Source organism: Olea europaea, chromosome 13, assembly GCF_002742605.1.
Source record: "Olea europaea var. sylvestris chromosome 13, O_europaea_v1, whole genome shotgun sequence".
Classification (NCBI taxonomy): domain Eukaryota; kingdom Viridiplantae; phylum Streptophyta; class Magnoliopsida; order Lamiales; family Oleaceae; genus Olea; species Olea europaea.
Window position 1 is genome coordinate 9619656 of NC_036249.1, and position 17743 is coordinate 9637398.

General features: G+C 39.8%; 1 protein-coding gene across 3 annotated transcripts in view; it reads left to right on the forward strand.

Annotated features, from left to right (window-relative positions):
- Positions 1 to 36: 36 nt before the first annotated feature.
- The window catches only part of LOC111407541, a 30639-nt gene continuing 12932 nt past the window's right edge, over positions 37 to 17743 (forward strand). The window contains exons 1-12 of one of the 3 annotated variants that reach the window (XR_002705126.1): positions 37 to 1891; positions 2050 to 2541; positions 2935 to 3133; positions 3276 to 3335; positions 4764 to 4868; positions 5675 to 5815; positions 7077 to 7139; positions 13794 to 14024; positions 14131 to 14214; positions 14756 to 14913; positions 15055 to 15583; positions 16194 to 16361. Coding sequence is in view for 2 of the 3 variants with exons in the window: in XM_023037098.1 (XP_022892866.1) it covers positions 417 to 1891; positions 2050 to 2541; positions 2935 to 3133; positions 3276 to 3335; positions 4764 to 4868; positions 5675 to 5815; positions 7077 to 7139; positions 13794 to 14024; positions 14131 to 14214; positions 14756 to 14913; positions 15055 to 15583; positions 16194 to 16361 (3705 nt within the window). In the remaining variant the exon portion in view is untranslated. The remainder of the gene's footprint in view (positions 1892 to 2049; positions 2542 to 2934; positions 3134 to 3275; positions 3336 to 4763; positions 4869 to 5674; positions 5816 to 7076; positions 7140 to 13793; positions 14025 to 14130; positions 14215 to 14755; positions 14914 to 15054; positions 15584 to 16193; positions 16362 to 17743) is intronic. The other 2 variants (XM_023037098.1, XM_023037099.1) reach the window with 2 other exon arrangements.

Here is a 17743-nt window from a genome sequence, read left to right on the forward strand (position 1 = left end):
GGGAGATGATTCTTTGAAACTTGAAAACGGGATAAAGGAATCAATTTTCTTTATTTTGGTTTGCGAAATGAATAGAGTTAATGTAGGTGGTTTATAATATTTTCGTTTTTTTTTTCCTAACCAAACTGTGTTGTTTCAGTTGAGTCACCTGTGGCTAATACCTTCTCAACACTAACCAACCTGAAATCCACTTTCAGGCGGACAGGCACTTCTCGCTATTGTGCTGATTCCAGCTGATATATAATGGTTGGTTATGTTTAAATTAGGAAGATTTTAGTAGGGGCATTTGTTAATCTTTGTTGGATCTTGACTGTTTTGATACTGATTCATAAACCGAAGATTTTGGGGATACTAAGAGCTTGCTCTTAGTTCCCTAGAAATGAGTTGAATCAAGTTGAGTTATTTAACAGGAGATAATGAGTTGTAAACTTCAAAATTATTTTTTATGGGTTCCGCTTCCGTGCAATGTGATTCAAAGGAAAAACAAGGGTAATTATGTTTATCAGAATGGAGTTAAAGCAAAACCCTCCAAGGGTTCAAATTTTCACACGGTTAAGTGTGCAAAGAAACATGACTGGATCTCACAAGGGATCAAATTTACTCATTCCTACGGGGAAAATGTCGAGCAATTATGGAAGAAGTTAGGATTGCAGAGTCGTTGGATGATCAATTCTGTGAGAGAACCTCTTGCTCGCAGCAAGACTTTGGTCAGGTCTGTGACTCCATTTTGGGAAGAGGGGTTACTTTTAATTAGGTGCTCTATTTTTTGTGCAGTCATGTCTGGGGTGTGCTTGTTAATGTGGTACGGGCAGTTGAAGGCAAAGAGTTATGTTGAAGCCAGGTTGTTGCCTCGTGTTTGTGCATTACTGAGTGACCATATTCAGCGTGAACTTGATTTTGGTAAGGTTCGAAGAATTTCACCTTTAAGCATTACTTTGGAGTCGTGCTCAATTGGGCCTCATAGCGAAGAGTTCTCTTGTGGTGAGGTGCCCATTGTCAAACTACGCATCCTACCTTTTTCTAGTCTGAGAAGGGGGAAAATTGTGGTTGATGCGGTTTTGTCTAATCCAAGTTTGTTGATAGCACAAAAGAAGAACTACACTTGGTTGGGGATACCTTATTATGAAGGCACTCCTCATGGGCACTTGTCAACTGAAGAAGGAATTGATTATCGTACGAGGACTAGGAGGGTTACAAGAGAGGAAGCTGTGCTTCGCTGGGAGAGCGAAAGAGATTGCGCAGCTAGGGAAGCTGCTGAAAATGGTTATATAGTTTCTGAAGCAAATTGTAGCCTATCTGAGGGTGATATTTCAAAGGAGAGTGCAAGCCTTCCAACAAGGTTGGCAGTCCCCCAAGAGTCATTTTTCTATATGGATGATAAAATACACCAGAGACAGAGAGATCATCATTGCATGGATGCTGGTGTGGAGTATGATTTAAAGCATGCTGATTTAGAGAAAGCGTTTGGTGCAAGAATTGCTCAATCCAGGAATATCTGGTCAAAAATTATACCTGGACCTATTAGGCATCAATTTAAGAGGAAGTCCAATGGCCGAGATTTATCTATGGCAGGTGTTGCAGCTAAAAGAAGAATTCTCGAACGTAGTGCATCAGCCGCGTGTGCATATTTCCGGGGTCAATCCCGTGGGGAATCGGGAAACTTTACTGGGGCATCTGGTGCTTGTGATGTTTTGAATTTGGGAAATTCCTTAACACAAACCTGGAGTGATACTGCCTCCTCCATTTCTGCTGTAACTAGTTCTGAAAGAGATGTGAGGATTGACGATCAATATGCAACACTTAAAAATGTTGATAATAGAGAAGCAGGAGCAACTGAGAAGGGTTTGACTGACGAGATTATCCTGGAAGTAGAGAACAAATTGAAGAATGGGTACGTTTTTAGAGAAAAATCAGAAATGAATCCTACAAATAACACCAGCAACTTTAGTTTCTTACGCTATCCATTTCTTTTTACTTTGCCTAGTTTCTTTTTACTTTGCCTAGACTTAGTAAAGCTACAAATTCTCACTGTAAATTTTCATCTGTTAGCAGCGTTGTTGGAACAAGTGATACAAATAGTTTTTCTGTAAGTAATGAAGATTTAGAAGGCAGTGATACCGAAAATAGAACTACGGGTGTCAGAAATGAACCTGGCAGGTCGGTGGAGCAGATACAGGATGCACAGAGCGATATGTTGAATAGTCAAAGTGGCCATGCATCTCAATTTTCCGATTTGATGGCTCTTGATCCTTCACCTTCTATGCAGTATTTTAAAAACATTTGGCCTTTGAGCCTGCGCTCGGCTTTCTCCTCCATGTGTGAAAACATGAATGAGGCATGGTCTTATTTACTTGTCAGACATTTGCAAAGGTTGAAGTCTGAGATTGGTCGGAAAGTTGAGGATATTTCTGCAGTACTTTTTGATGAAATTGATGAAGAAAACACTTCAGGCATTGATAAGATTATTCCCCTAGTTCTTGATTCTGTCCATTTTAAAGGTGGTACACTGATGCTGCTAGCATATGGTGACATGGAGCCGAGGTAAGCTTCCTTGAGATACAGTTCCTATCTGGTTTATTTTCTGTTACACGTAGTACTGCATAGGCACCGAATAGATAATGGTCCTGTACCTGAAACATCACTTTTGCGACCACCACTAGCTGTGTCTGTGCCTTTTTCTTGCAGGACTGAAGATCTAACATGACTTACATGTCTGAAACCGACCTTGTCTTGAGGAAGATTTCAAAAATCTCAATCTACTTTTACATATTTGTCAACTGTTACATATTTTTTTGTTAATGAAAGCTACTAAAATTGATATAATGATGCAATGTGTATCTGAAGATTGACTGTTAGGTTATTACACTTTTTCATATTTGAAATTGCTTACTGATGTCAGATGCCATGCTCCTAATATTTATTTATTTTGTCTAGAGAAATGGACGCTGCCAATGGACATGTGAAGTTTCAAAATCATTATGGACGTGTGCACGTGCAGCTTAGTGGCAGTTGCAAGATGTGGAGATCGGATACGACATCTAATGATGGTGGCTGGTTGTCAACAGATGTTTATGTTGATACAGAAGAGCAGAAGTGGCACGCAAATTTGAAAATTGCGAATCTCTTTGTTCCGGTGATGTACATTACGTATCTCTCGAGATAATTTTGAAAATAAGTGTGTAGGGCCAGGGAAAATCACATTTTCTTTAGTTTTCAGTCATTGATTTTTGTATGGAATGCTAACTACCTGGGGTTCTATTTGTTCCTTCATGCAGCTCTTTGAGAGGATTTTAGAACTTCCAATTACGTGGTCTGATGGAAGAGCTAGCGGTGAGGTGTTTCTCTAACTTTATGCTTTTCTCATACAAAATATATTCTGATTAGCGACTTATTCCCCTTTAGTGTGAATTAAAAGTATTTTGCCATGTTGAAGTTTAAGTTGTCGAGAGCTGTGTTGAGCCATGATTTTGTTAGATGATGCAAATCAATTTGTGCTAGTAAAAATGTAATTTCTTGCTACTTTACAAGGATGTTGTGAATCCTTCTGGATTCAATTTCTAGAGTCAAGTAATGTCAGACAAGTTAGATTTTCTGATCTTCATTGTTAAATTTAGACACTTGTATATTAGGTTTCTTTGCTATTCCTGGAGTAAAGAGCATCAGCTGCATCACCTAGCGGCAGGGAAAAACTGGTGTTATCATTTACATGGAATTTATAAAGCGTTTATTTTTTATCCTGTAATTAATTAATTAAGACAGAAGATTCAAGGTAAAATGTTAACTTATGACAAAATTTATTATTTAAATAGCACCAAAGGTGAACCTCCAATTACTAGGAAAAGAAAAATGACTGTGTAGGAAGTTCTTATGTGATGTTTTAGCTCCGAGGAAAATAAGTTTCTGTTCCAAGTAGCTCCTCTGGCTTTGCATTTATTCATATTTAGGGGAAAAAAATGAATCGATCTAAAGATGAATAGTTTCAGGATTTGCAATTACCAAACCAGTATTAGCAGACTTGTCCAGACTTGTCTTACCAATTTAACAATTTGCCAAATACTATCTAGGGAAAACTGCTTTAGTAGTAGGGGGCACATTAGAACATCCTACATGGTAAATGTGAAAAATATTACCATCAAGATGAGACAAAGCACAACTTCATTCTTGAGAATTGTGACCAGAGGCATTAACTGGGTCTGGAACACAAGGATCTGCAGTGGATATATTGAATTCTGGACTGTAATAGTCAGGAAGTTTCCTTTTTTAATTTTTGATGGTACTATCTGTTGGTATGATGTGAAGATCTATATTGCTCTTTTTTTGTTTGAATCTTTTTCTTAAAACTTGTAAACTAACAGCAGCGACGAGTTATCATTCCAATGAGAAGCATTCTTGGGGGAACATGTGTAAGAAAACCTTCTCCACTTCCCCAGGCATAACATAGTCTGTGTGTTCCAGGATGAGAAATGAATCGATTTTTACCCATGGAAGAAATAAAAAAGCCGAATTGCATGCCGACATAACAATCATGAGCACCGTTACTAAATTAAATAATTTTGTCATGTTAATATATTTGGTTCTTTCAGTCACGAACTTAACTCTTTGTTTTGAGAACCCTTTGTTTAGCTGTGAATTCTCATTATCTGTAACGAGTTGCTGAACATAATTTAACTGTAGTTTTCCAAAAGATGAATTGCAAATATAATATACAACCACATACCAGATCAATTTTGCATTTCAATTTTTAACACTAAAGTTGTTGACAGGTTCACATATGCATGTCAAGAGGAGAAACATTTCCCAATCTTCATGGGCAGCTTGATGTAACGGGCTCGGCCTTTCACATATATGATGCTCCATCACGCTTTTCTGTATGTCTTTTGTCACATCTGTGTTGATGAAACCTTTTTTACCTTTCTCATATGAATGATCTCTGTATCTGTTTTCTCATATTCGTATGAACACTATTTAGGAATATAAATGATGTTATTTTATTGAGAAAAGGCCATACTTGTAAAAAGTGTTTTGCATATACAGTCAATTCTATGGCTGCTTTAGTTTTTTTGGTTCTTTCTGTGATATTGATGTGGTAGGTCAGGTATACACACTGTTCTCCAATTGTGCTTCTAAGTGGACACATTAGTGAAAATGAGGTTGAAAATCAAAGCCATTAATTCCTCTGAGAATGATATTTGTGGAATCTTTTACTGACTTTTGCTTAACCAGAGTGTTGTTTAATCTTTGTTTGCACTCTTTAGGAGAATTTATGACTTTCTTATGCCTATGTACTTTAGGCTGCGTAAGTCATTTAGTAGAGGAACGACTGATACGTTAATGCTTAAAATTCTTGTTATGCCTCTCAACAGGAAATGAAAATTTTGATGTTATTTTCAAGTGAAAAGATTCAGATTAATAGCAGTAGTGAAAAATAGTTATTGCTTGTCTTCATGTTGTCATCGAAAGAGTATGATGTACCAGTTAGGATGTAATGCTGCTCAATGTTCTACTGATTAACATCTTGAGTCTTCATATGTGGTCCTCCAGATGCTTTAGGAGAATCCATTGGTCAATATGCCTATGACCATCAAAACCGTTAAAACTTATTTTGATTGCAATTTGAAAGAAAAATTGCTTTAACCAAAGAGTTTTTTTATGGGAACATCACACCCTTTTACAGGATATATCTGCGAGTTTATGTTTCCGAGCCCAGCGAATATTTTTACACAATGCCAGGGGTTGGTTTGGTGATCTTCCTTTAGAAGCTTCTGGAGATTTTGGCATCCATCCAGAGGAAGGAGAGTATCACCTCATGTGTCAGGTATCTTGAAATGCTTTGCCAGCAGAGGCACTTGTAACTATCTGATTAATAGCATTGTCTGTGGGTGACTTGCGTGTTACCCTCCACTCGCGTATTGCAATTTCTGTTATTTTTGAAAACCAATATTTCACATTTTTTTTCCAGTCAATTAAAAACATTTAGATTTTCCTGCATTTGTTACTGCAGTTAAATTTTAGCTGTTGGTTTGATCTCTATGCATGAGTGTAAACATTTCCATATTGTGTGTATAGCTTTGAAATGGCAATTTTATTTCCTCTGGCCTGGGGGATTGAGACTAAGTACCTGAAACATGTTCTAAGAAATCACCAGGTTACCTTTGCCCTTGTGTGCTAAGCCTGACATATTGAGGATATAGATGATAGATCACGAAATATTTGCATCTTGAATTATATGAGATTAAACTGAACTCATGCATCTGTGGTAATTTAGACAGTTCAAGTTTCCCAACTTTTGCATATATACTCTTGCCTTCTTGACACAGCGGTGGTAACATATATATGGCCCGCAAAGGGATGCCATTTGGATTGTCTTCCATAACTGTAGACATATTTGATAGACTAAGTTGCAAATTATAAAAAAATTGTGATATTGGAGATATTATGAAAATGGTAGTTGGAAAATTGCCATTGTGGATTTGTGATTTCACCTTTTCAGTGCACTTGTTGCTTCATACAGCTGCCCATGCTATAGATGACTAGGATTAGATGCTAGATTGAACACGCATAATACGTACATAAATCTGTATGAATTTACAATGAATGTCGTGCTTATCTTCATTAGTTTATGATAGAACCTTCATACTACATCAAAGAGGATATCTCCTTCTAGTAAAATCACGGCCTGTTTTCCAATTTCTCCTTTACTGCTAATTTGAATCCTAGGATCCTGTTTGGGAAGTGGACTCAAGAAATAAATGGAGATGGAGCTTGCATTGCGAGTGAAGGGGAACAAGTTAATTGCCCGACTCTTTCATGTTCTACTGTGTCTATTAATTGAATAAAATCCATTCAAAACTTAGTAGATGTAGAAACAGGGGATCCAATCTCTTTATTACTGTAAGACTTGTTACTTTTGTACCCCAAACCTAATTTTACACACACTATTGAATATGCTAGTGTTCTGACATGTCTTCTTCTAAATTTTTGAATAAACTTTCAATTGTGAAACAGGCTTGTTACATGGATCTATTTTAGTTTGACTCAGTATAGTATTGTTCTGACGTTGTTTATTATTTCTCCAGGTTCCCTCTGTTGAAGTAAATGCCTTGATGAAAACTTTCAAGATGAAGCCCTTGCTGTTTCCGGTATGTATATCTCCTTCTCTAGTGCTTTTGTCTGAGGCCCGGGAGGATCATCTGTTGGTTATGCTGCCTCTTTTTTAGTTCATTTTGATATTGAAATATTAGTTAGTTTACATTAAAGAGGCAAAAACCCTTGTCTCCTGAACTGGAGTTGACATAGACCATTCCTATTGCAATTAAACACCTTCAAGCTTGACATATGGTTCTGAATGCTTAAATGACTTGAAGCTTGAAATTTGGTTCAGTAAAAGGTTTCGTAATGGTGAGAGGGGTCGAAACCGATATAATTTATGACTACTTTATCCAGATGATGAATAAGAAGTGGACCTGGTGTGATACCTGGAAGGAGAATGGTAAGGGAAGCTGATGGCAAATGATAGTCTGTTTCTGGTTGCCTAATGGTGTAGTTTGCTGTGACATAACGAAGAAGAGGAAGACTGGTGGGTGGTGGTGTTTACTGGAATTGAATTTGCCTGATGATGTGAAGGCAGGAGGCAGCTTGTTTTGGGGGGTGTTCATTTGTCATGACATTGATGGGGTGGTGGTTTGATGATGGCAAGTCCGGTGTTATATCTTGCTTATACTGGTTAAATTGATCTAAATTATTGTATTACCTTTAGAGTATCAGGAAGAGGATATTTGTGTTGGGCTGGAAAGGGAATAAAGACACTCAATTAGTATGCAGGCACCAACATGCATACACGTAAAATCGTCATACCTGTGTGTGTATTTGATTCTTGTCTTCAATCCTGAAGACCTATCTCGTGATCCTTAAAAGGCCTTGTTGTAGAACCGGATGGAGCTCCCCCCACAATCCAAATTAACCCAGCCACCACACCACCACCCAACCTAGCTAACACCCATACCTACCAGCGCCGGCGACAACCAGTTGTCCGGTAGGCACCACATAACCGGCCTCAAGCCACAAATCAGCCCCCCCAACCACTACCTTCGCACATAGGCGGCGGTCCATGGTGGAAACCCTAGAGCCGCCGGCGGGATCTCTTATGTTGTCTGCGGCGCGTCTAGGGATGGGGATATAAGGCAGAACTCGGCAGAGAGTGGAGAAATTCGGGGAATACACGGTAGATTTCGCTAGATCCGGCCACTCTTCAGGGAAACGCGCCTCACCGGAGGCCTCAGCAGAGACCGGCGACCCCAGTCGGCGTGCTGTCTCCTACACGTGCTGCTCCGGCAGCACGTTTGCCGGTGCGTGTGGGTCACACACCGTCGTCGAAAAAGATGCAGAGGCAGCCTGTTGCTCTGAGATCAATCGGCTTGTCCGTTCCTCCGTTTGATGAACAGTTTGTGCACAATCAGGGGAAAAAATTGGCAGAGGTGCGTAGTATGGTATTCAATCATCATTTCAGAGTGGAGGCGAAGGACTCCGCAGTATCTATTAACGATTCCGGCACTGTTAAGTTGATAGAATGGGGTTCGAAGTTATCGGATTCAATTTATATGGGAAGGTATGGTGCTATTTGGATGGTGAATATGGTAGACAGATTGAGGATGAGAAGTGAGCTGGAGGACCGTGTTTTTAAATTCAACGAGTCTTCAAGAGCTTTCTTGGCATAACGGTGTGTGAACCGCCGAGGTAGATATTTGATGATAGCACAATATGGGGAGAGGCGTCGGAAAGGAGTTGTCATGATACCAGAAGATGCAAATGGAGAGGGATGGCCGTCGGTCTCGCAGGTGTTTCAAGCAGTTGTTGACTCATTTGTTGCTAGGGATAAGGCCAAACGACAAGCGGTGAATGAACAAAACAGACAAAGGATGACTTATGCAGAAATTACAGCAAACTCATAGACCTCGGAGCATGCCAACCAACGGCTCCTATAGCAAAAGGAAAGGACAATTAAAGTCAGTGATAACGGAAGTCACGACATTTGTTTGATTAAGGCTGAAATAATGGCCCGTGTCCAGGAGTTGAAAGGAGCATTGGATGAATTACTTAGGCTAGTTGGAAGTGGGGCCTGAAATGGACCCCATGAAATTGGTACGTTGTCACAAGTGTGGGGTTGAATTGGATAAGGATCAAACTGGTTAAATACACGTACCGGGATTGACTCATGAGGAACTACCATCAATTACAGAACATGAAAAGTAGGGAAGAGTTGAACATTGTGAGTCTCAGGAGAGGATGGAAGCGGGGTACTATAAAAACGACGGCGGGGTTGACTTAGTGGGGCTCAACCGGAATGAAGTAGACACGGGGATTGCAGTAGAACGAGAGATGGAACCGCTGTCTAAGGAAAGGGAGTCGAGTATGGTGAACATGGAGATAATGACAATGGACGTTGTGAAAGAAAACAATGCTACACATTCGACATCAAGGATTACGAACACTTATAATAGGAGGGCAAAAAAAATGATATGGGGACCGAAAAAGTTTTGGTGTTGTGGGTAGATGGTGCCAAGAAGGGAGAAAGCGACAGTGACATTATACAAGTGGTAGAAGAGAAAGAACGGTCCTTTGATCATCTCGAGGGCTATCACGGAGAAGAAACTTCAGAAGCTGATGTGTTTGAAGTTAGACACACACCTTCGAACTGGGTTCTACAAAAAATTCAGGAATTCAATAATATGGTTGGTGTGTCATGTGATGGATATGAAAGTAGACTGTTACAATTATTCGAGGAGTTGGAGGCTAATAGGGGACAAGACATCAGTACACATGGAGGTAAATTAAGAAGAAAGGGTAATCGCAAACTTCAGAGGCTCGAATGGTTAGTAAACTATGTTGGTAAGGGTGGCGAGTCCCAGAAAGGAACAATGGGGAGGGGTTACGGAGTGCTATAATGATGCAAAAACTCATTAGCTAGAACGTAAGGGGCTCAATGAGGTTGGTAAAAGGCTTGATGTTCGACATTTGCTGAGGGGATAGGGGGCAAATCTTGTATGCTTACAAGAAACTAAGATGGAGTTTATCTCAAAGGTTGTGATTAGTAGTTTATGGGGGGGGGGGGAAACCATGTAGGGTATCAGTTTTTGGGGTCATTAGGGGTATCGGGAAGCGTGTTGGTGATGTGGGACACTAGAGTGCTTGAGATGGAGGAGGTGAGTATAGGGGTGTTCTCTATATCGATTTCTTTCAAAAATTGTGAGATGGATTTCGGTGGATGTTCACAGGAGTTTATGGGCCTAATTCTGATGACAGTAGAGTTGGCTTGTGGGATGAACTGGCTGGAATGAGGGTTTGGTGGAATCTCCTAACATGTATTGGGGGTGATTTCAATGTGATTCAATTTCCTTCGGAGAGGTCGAGTGGTGGGAGACTAACCAGGGCAATGGAGTAGTTTTTAGATTTTATTAGGGAGAATTTGTTGGTGGATTTACCTATGATTGGGGGAAATTTTACCTGGTCATCTAATTGGGACCGACCCGTTTTGTCTCGTATTGATAGGTTCTTGATTTGTAAGGGGTGGGAGTCCAAATATTCAGATGTCACTCAATGAAGATTGGGTAGGGTGTACTTGGATCATTTTCCTATTATGTTATCTGGGAATAGGAGGGGTGGTGGAAGAAGACCTTTTAGGTTTGAGAAGATGTGGTTGAAAGTAGAAGGTTTCAGGGAGCAAGTACAGACGTGGTGGACTTCCTATGAAGTCAATGGGTCTCCTTGTTTTGTATTGGATCAGAAGCTAAAGGCATTGAAAGGGGACTTAAAGAAATGGAACGAGGAAGTTGTGGGCAATGTTAACTGTAGTAAAAATCAGTGTTTGTCAGAGATAGAGGAGTTGGATAGGCGGGATGAGAGTCAAGGGTTGGTTGGGGAGGAGAAGAAGAGACATAGAGTATTAAAGGAAGAGATGGAGAGGTTGGTGGAGATGGAGGAGATTTCTTGGCGACAGAAATCTAAGGTTACTTGGTTGAAAGAGGGATAAATGCACTAAGTTCTTCCACAGGGTCGCCAATTCTAATAGGCGGAACAATTCCGTCACAGTTTTGGAGGTGGATGGGGTTACTTATGAGGAACCATAGGAAATTGGAAGCCAATTCGTGAATTTCTATCAGAACCTCTATCGAGAGCAATTTGAATGGAGGCCAGAATTGGAGGGATTGCACTTTTCTACTATCACGGAGGATGATGCCAGATGGATGGAGAGACCATTCGGGGAGGATGAAATTAAGGAGGTATTGTTCAGCATAAACGATGATAAGGCTTCGAGACCGGACGGTTTCTCGTTCTCATTCTACAAGGCGTGCTGGGATGTGGTGCGACCGGACATTGTGAATACTTTATCTTATTTTTTTGAACGTGGCATATTCCAAAGAAGTTCTAACACTACATTTATTGTGCTCATCCCTAAGAAATCGGGAGCGACTGATATTAAGGACTTTCGCCCCATTAGCCTTGTCAGTGGGGCGTATAAGATTATTGCGAAAGTTCTGGTAAACAGATTAAAGGAGTGTTGGGAAAAGAAGTGTCCAAGCTTCAGAATGCAATTGTAAAAGGGCGTCAGATTTTGGACTCTGTGCTTATAGCGAATGAATGCATAGATTCAAGAATGCGTCTAAGGGTCCCAGGGATGTTATGTAAGTTAGATATTCAGAAGGCGTACGATCATGTAAATTGGGGATTCCTGTTGTATATGCTTAGGCGTTGTGGCTTTGGGGATAAGTGGTGAATGGATTCAATTCTGTATTTCTACTGTTTCATTCTCAGTTTTGGTTAACGGAACACCTGAGGGTTATTTCCGGAGCAGTAGAGGTTTAAGACAAAGGGATCCATTGTCTCCATTGTTATTTGTCATTGTGATGGAGGCTTTCAGTAGGATGATTGAAAGAGTTGTGGGAGCGGGTTTGATAAGGGGTTTTATGGTTGATCAATTGCAGGTGTCCCATCTGTTATTTGCAAATGACACGTTGATCTTATGCAATGCAGATGTTGAACAATTCAGGAACTTGCGCCGTCTGCTCCTATGTTTTGAAGCGGTGTCTGGTTTGAAGATCAATTTGGGGAAGTCTGAGGCTATTCTAGTAGGGGAGGTCGATAACGTGGAGAAGCTGGCTGGTATATTGGGTTGTAAGGTTGCGCAGCTGCCGATGTCATATCTAGGGCTCTCGTTAGAGGCACGATTTAAAAGCACCCATATCTGGAATGGTATTGTGGAAAGGATGGAGAGAAGGTTAGTAGGGTGGAAGTGTACCTTTCTAAGGGAGGCAGGCTTACTCTCATTAAATCCACTCTCTCCAATCTCCCTACTTACTTTTTGTTATTGTTCCCCATTCCGATTGCAGTGACAAAGAGATTAGAGAGACTTCAAAGAGAATTTATGTGGGTAGGGTTGGGGGAGGAGAGGAGACTCCATTTGGTTAATTGGGGAGTTGTCTGTTTGCTGATGAGGATAGGGGGTCTTGGGGTGAGGAGCCTTGTATTGTTCAATAAGGCCTTATTAGGCAAATGGTTGTGGCGATTTCGAGTGGAGAGGGAGAGCTTTTGGAGAGAAATAATTGGGGCGAAGTATGGTGTGACGGAGGGGGGATGGTGTACATTTGAGGATCGTGGTTCTTATGGGGTGAGTTTGTGGAGGTATATCTGACGGGGATGGAGTAATTTTCTGGACAAACTGAAGTTTGTGGTCGAAAATGGTAATGAGATTAGATTTTGGGATGATTGTTGGTGTGGAGATCAACCGCTGGAGGAGGGATTTCCTTCCTTGCACCGTATTACCTTAGTGCCCTCTGTTATGGTGAGTGATCTCTTAGTCATTCATAATGGGAGCTGTAGCTGGAATATTACTATTGGAAGGGGTCTACAGGATTGGAAATTGGAAGATTATTCGTTGTTTATGACCTTTCTACATGAGGCACAAATTCGGGTAGGAGAGAGTGATTGCATCAGGTGGAGGACAGCACGGGATGACATTTTTTCAGTTCGCTCGTACTTTGTTCCCTCATGGGATGTGTGAATAATTCATTCCCTTGGAAGTTAGTGTGACAATGTAAATTGCCTCCTCGGGTGACATTCTTATTGTGGACAGTTGTGAGGGGACATGTCTCAACGGTGGATAATCTCCAACGTAAAGGCTTCTACGTAACGAAATGGTGTTATATGTGCAAGAAGGATGGGGAGACGATCGATCATTTGTTCATTCATTGTGATGGTGTACGTTGGATTTGGGACAGTATACTTGGTTCTCAATCTATGGATTGGGTGATGCCTTGTCGTATAGAGGACGCGATACGGGCATGGCAGAGAAAATTTCGTGATAAGAATAGCAAATTAGCATGACACCTTATCCCGGGTTGTATTGTATGGTGCACGTGGAGAGAAAGGAACAACCATTGTTTCGAAGACCAAACAAAGACAAGAGAGCTGATAAGAGAAACATTTTACTTTACTTTGTATTCTTGGTTTAATGTTGTGGCTAAAAATCCTGTAGACGGGTTGCCTAATTTCATGTTGCTCCTTAATGGCTTAAAATTATTGTACACCCTCCGTGTATTCTCTTTTAAGTAATAAAAATATCTGATTACCTATAAAAAAAAAATAAAAATAAAAAATGCCTTGCTGTAAATTTTTTGTTTGTGCTATACATTAAATTGTAAATAAATTCAGCTTTTTATATTGTGTTTTTCATCTTAAGTCACCGTAGTCCTTTTCTTTTGCTTCATATCGAACTCATTTCCCTACTTCATTCACTTCAGTTGGCTGGATCAGTAACCGCCATTTTCAATTGCCAAGGCCCATTGGATACTCCTACATTTGTGGGGAGTGCACTGGTCTCAAGGAAACTCACTTATTTACCTGCCAATACTCCTGAATCGACTGCTTATGAGGCAATGATGAAGAATAAAGAGGCTGGTGCAGTGGCAGCAATTGACCGCATTCCATTCTCTTACATTTCAGCCAACTTTACTTTCAACACTGATAACTGTGTGAGTACCATGGCAAAATTAAGTTATCCAATAAATTGGCCCTCTGTTTTTTGTCCTTCTTTCTGTTAATATTTTAGTCTTATGTGATTCACCATGTGCGTGACAGGTTGCTGACTTGTATGGAATCAGAGCTACACTTGTAGATGGTGGTGAAATTCGGGGAGCGGGGAATGCGTGGATTTGCCCTGAGGTGTTTATTTTTCCATGAGATGATGTGTATGGCGTGAAGATGAATTACGCAACATCCGAATGGATACATATTTGTTTAATATCAAGAATTTCTTATATTTATACCTTATAATTTCGGAATTTTAAAGAAGAAATATATGGAAGTTGGAATTAATGTTCTCAGGGTTTCTTATCAGGTTAATTCTGCAATCCATCCTAAGCAATAGAACTTCAAGCTTCAATTTAAGCATGAATATTAATATTTTAGATAATAAATGCTATACGTATTGTAGAGTTCCCAATAAGTGCTATGTATTTTGCACAAGGAGCTGTCATTAGGAATATGGTTTGTTTATGTACCTGTAGCTACACTGGAACAAAATAAGTTGTAAGAGTAAAAAGAATGCAATATCTTAGGGCCTTGTCAAGGTAAAATATGTCATGTATTTAGAAAATTAGTTCTGTGTTGCTACTTCAGTTGATCCTTTACTGACTGTAAGGTATGTTTTGCTTAACAGCTTAAGTTTATTTTCAGTCTGTCATTTAATGCATTACTATTCCAGGGTGAGGTCAATGACACTGCAATGGATGTCAACTTTTCGGGCAATTTATGTTTTGATAAAATCATGCGCCGATATGTACCTGGTTATCTTCAATCAATGCCCCTAAAATTAGGGGATTTAATTGGAGAAACAAAACTCTCTGGGTCATTGTTGAGACCGTAAGATTTATTGCCTTGTCTTTCTAATTGTTGATCAGTAGCTTTCTAATAGTTGATCAGTAGTCTCATTGAGATAAATGCAGAAAATAATCCCTGCATTTGCTTGTATGAAAATTCGCTTAACCATTTTTGTGAATGCAGGAGATTTGACATCAAATGGACTGCGCCAAAAGCTGAAGGATCATTTTCTGATGCTCGTGGAGACATCATAATTTCACACGATTACATTTCTGTTAATTCCTCATCAGTTGCTTTTGAATTATGCACAAAAATTCTGACATCATATCCCGATGAGAACTGGTTAAATTGGAAAGAGTATGGTATAGAAGTTGCCATGCCTTTCTCTGTGGAAGGAATTGAATTGGATTTAAGAATGCGCAACTTTGAGTTTTTCAACTTGGTCTCTTCTCATGCTTTTGATTCTCTGAGACCTGTGCATTTGAAAGCAACTGGAAGAGTTAAGTTTCAAGGAAAGGTCAATAAGATTTCTCCTATCAATAACGAGCAAGTCTTGGGTTCTGATAAAAATTCAGAATTTCCGTTGATGGAAGTTAATGAAGATTCAAAGAGTCTTTCTGGTGATGTTTCAATATCGGGTCTTAAACTGAATCAGTTGATGCTGGCACCCCAGTTAGCTGGAGTATTGAGTATCACATCTACGGGTATCAAGGTTTGCCTTGAAGCTTTAATGATGCAAAACACAATTATTGAGATCTCATTTTTGGTCCCTAGAACATGCTTAGATAACACGTCTGCTTTATATATTAAAATATAGAATATTCCTAATTTGGTCTTGCAATTGTGTGTGTGTGTTTATAATAGTGCTATGTGAAAGAATGTAAATTAACATGCATGAGGCTGCTTCAAGTACATAAATAATTGTTTATTCTTTCTCAAAGTCATACGTGTGCCACCAATTTAACTCTCCTGGAATTCTTATGCTTAGATCTACATTTTCTCAAATCTCAAGGTGGCTGAGGTAGCTAGAGTAAGAAAGTAGATGATTCGTTTGTGAGCCCCTTCAGATTATTTAGTTGTTATCATGAGCAAAGAGGTTAATGCTGGTGAAAATGTCTAATATACTCTGAATCAGGACACTCCTTGAAAATTGATAGTACCACTTAATGTTTTGTTTTATTCGGTGAAGTTGATCTTAATTATTTCATATATCATTGGGGACTATCTATTTTTTTGTTAAAGTAATTTAAGTGTTGATGGTATTTGCTTCAGCCTAAACTAGTTCAACACTTCATTTATTCTTTTAGTTTTTGGTAATGCAGTTGGATGCCACGGGTAGGCCAGATGAAAATCTTGCAGTGGAGATCGTAGGACCGCTGCAGCCTATTTCTGAGGAAAATATATTTGGAAAAATGGTGTCCTTTTCTCTTCAGAAAGGACATCTGAAAGCTAATGCATGCTACCAACCTCTGCATTCAGCTAACTTGGAGGTATTTTCTATCTGATCTACGGCTTCCTTTAAAAAAAATAAAATAAACAGCATCAAATCCTAGGCAGGTTTCTATGCCTCCACCTAGATCCAATATGGGGTTGTGGATTTCCTGACCGTCTTATGAACTAAAAAATGAGGTAGAAAATGGGAGGTGGATGTTACTACCTGTCAAGGTATTCAATTTATCCTTTGACTCGATAATCCTCATTGTGAGGGTTCCTTTGTATATATAGGAATAATAAGGCAAATTACACGGCTGAATGTTAGCTATCACTGTACACAAATGGAAACTAAGCAATTTTCTACCAATTACAACTATGCGTTAATTACTCATCTAATTGACATCCTCCCTCAAATTGATGCTCGGTGATCAAGAAGCATCAATTTGCCCACAAGAAAGAGATGACGTTGTCGTGTCATGGCTTTGGTGAATATGTCAGCAATCTGTAGATCAGTAAAGATATGCGGAAGAGAAATAATATTTGCGTCAAAAGCCTCTCGGATTGAGTGACAATCTACTTCAATATGCTTTGTACGCTCATGATATATTGGATTTGTAGTAATCTGAATAGCACTCGTGTTGTCCGCATGAAGGGGTGTAGGATCAGACTGAGGAAAGCCAAGTCCAGCTAAAAGTCCTCGGAGCCACATAATCTCAGAACAGGCAGCGGACATGGCACGGTATTCGGATTCAGTTGAAGATTTAGACACACGTGCCTGCTTTTTACTCTTCCAGGAGATCAAAGAATTATCAAGAAACATACACCAACCCGTAACAGAACGACGAGTGTCAGGGCAGCCGGCCCAATCTGCATCACTAAATGTAACAAGACGAATAGGAGACCCAGAAGGGAAAAACAATCCACGATGAGGAGTACCTTGGAGATACTGAATGATGCGACGAACTGCCACAAGATGAAGATGTCGTGGAGTTTGCATAAACTGACTGACTTGCTGGACTGCGAATGATATATCAGGCCCAGTGATGGTATAGTAGTTAAGGCTCCCAACTAATTGACGAAAGATAGTTGGATCAGGAAGGAGCTCACCCTCTTCACGACGATATTTAACATTGATTTCCAGAGGAGTATCGACAGAAGAAGAATCTTGAAGACCAGCCAAAGTGATCAAGTCTTGAATATATTTGTGTTGGTTCAAAAATATACCCGTGGAATCAGTGTGTACTTCCAAGCCCAAAAAATATGTTAGAGGACCAAGATCCTTCATGTGAAAGGAAGCCTGTAGGTGCTGCTGGAGTTGAGTTATCAAACCAGAATTTGTGCCAGTGATAACAATATCATCCACATACACAAGTAAAAGAACAATATCTGTAGATGTCTTACAAAGAAATAGGGAGGAGTCATACTGACTCTGGATAAA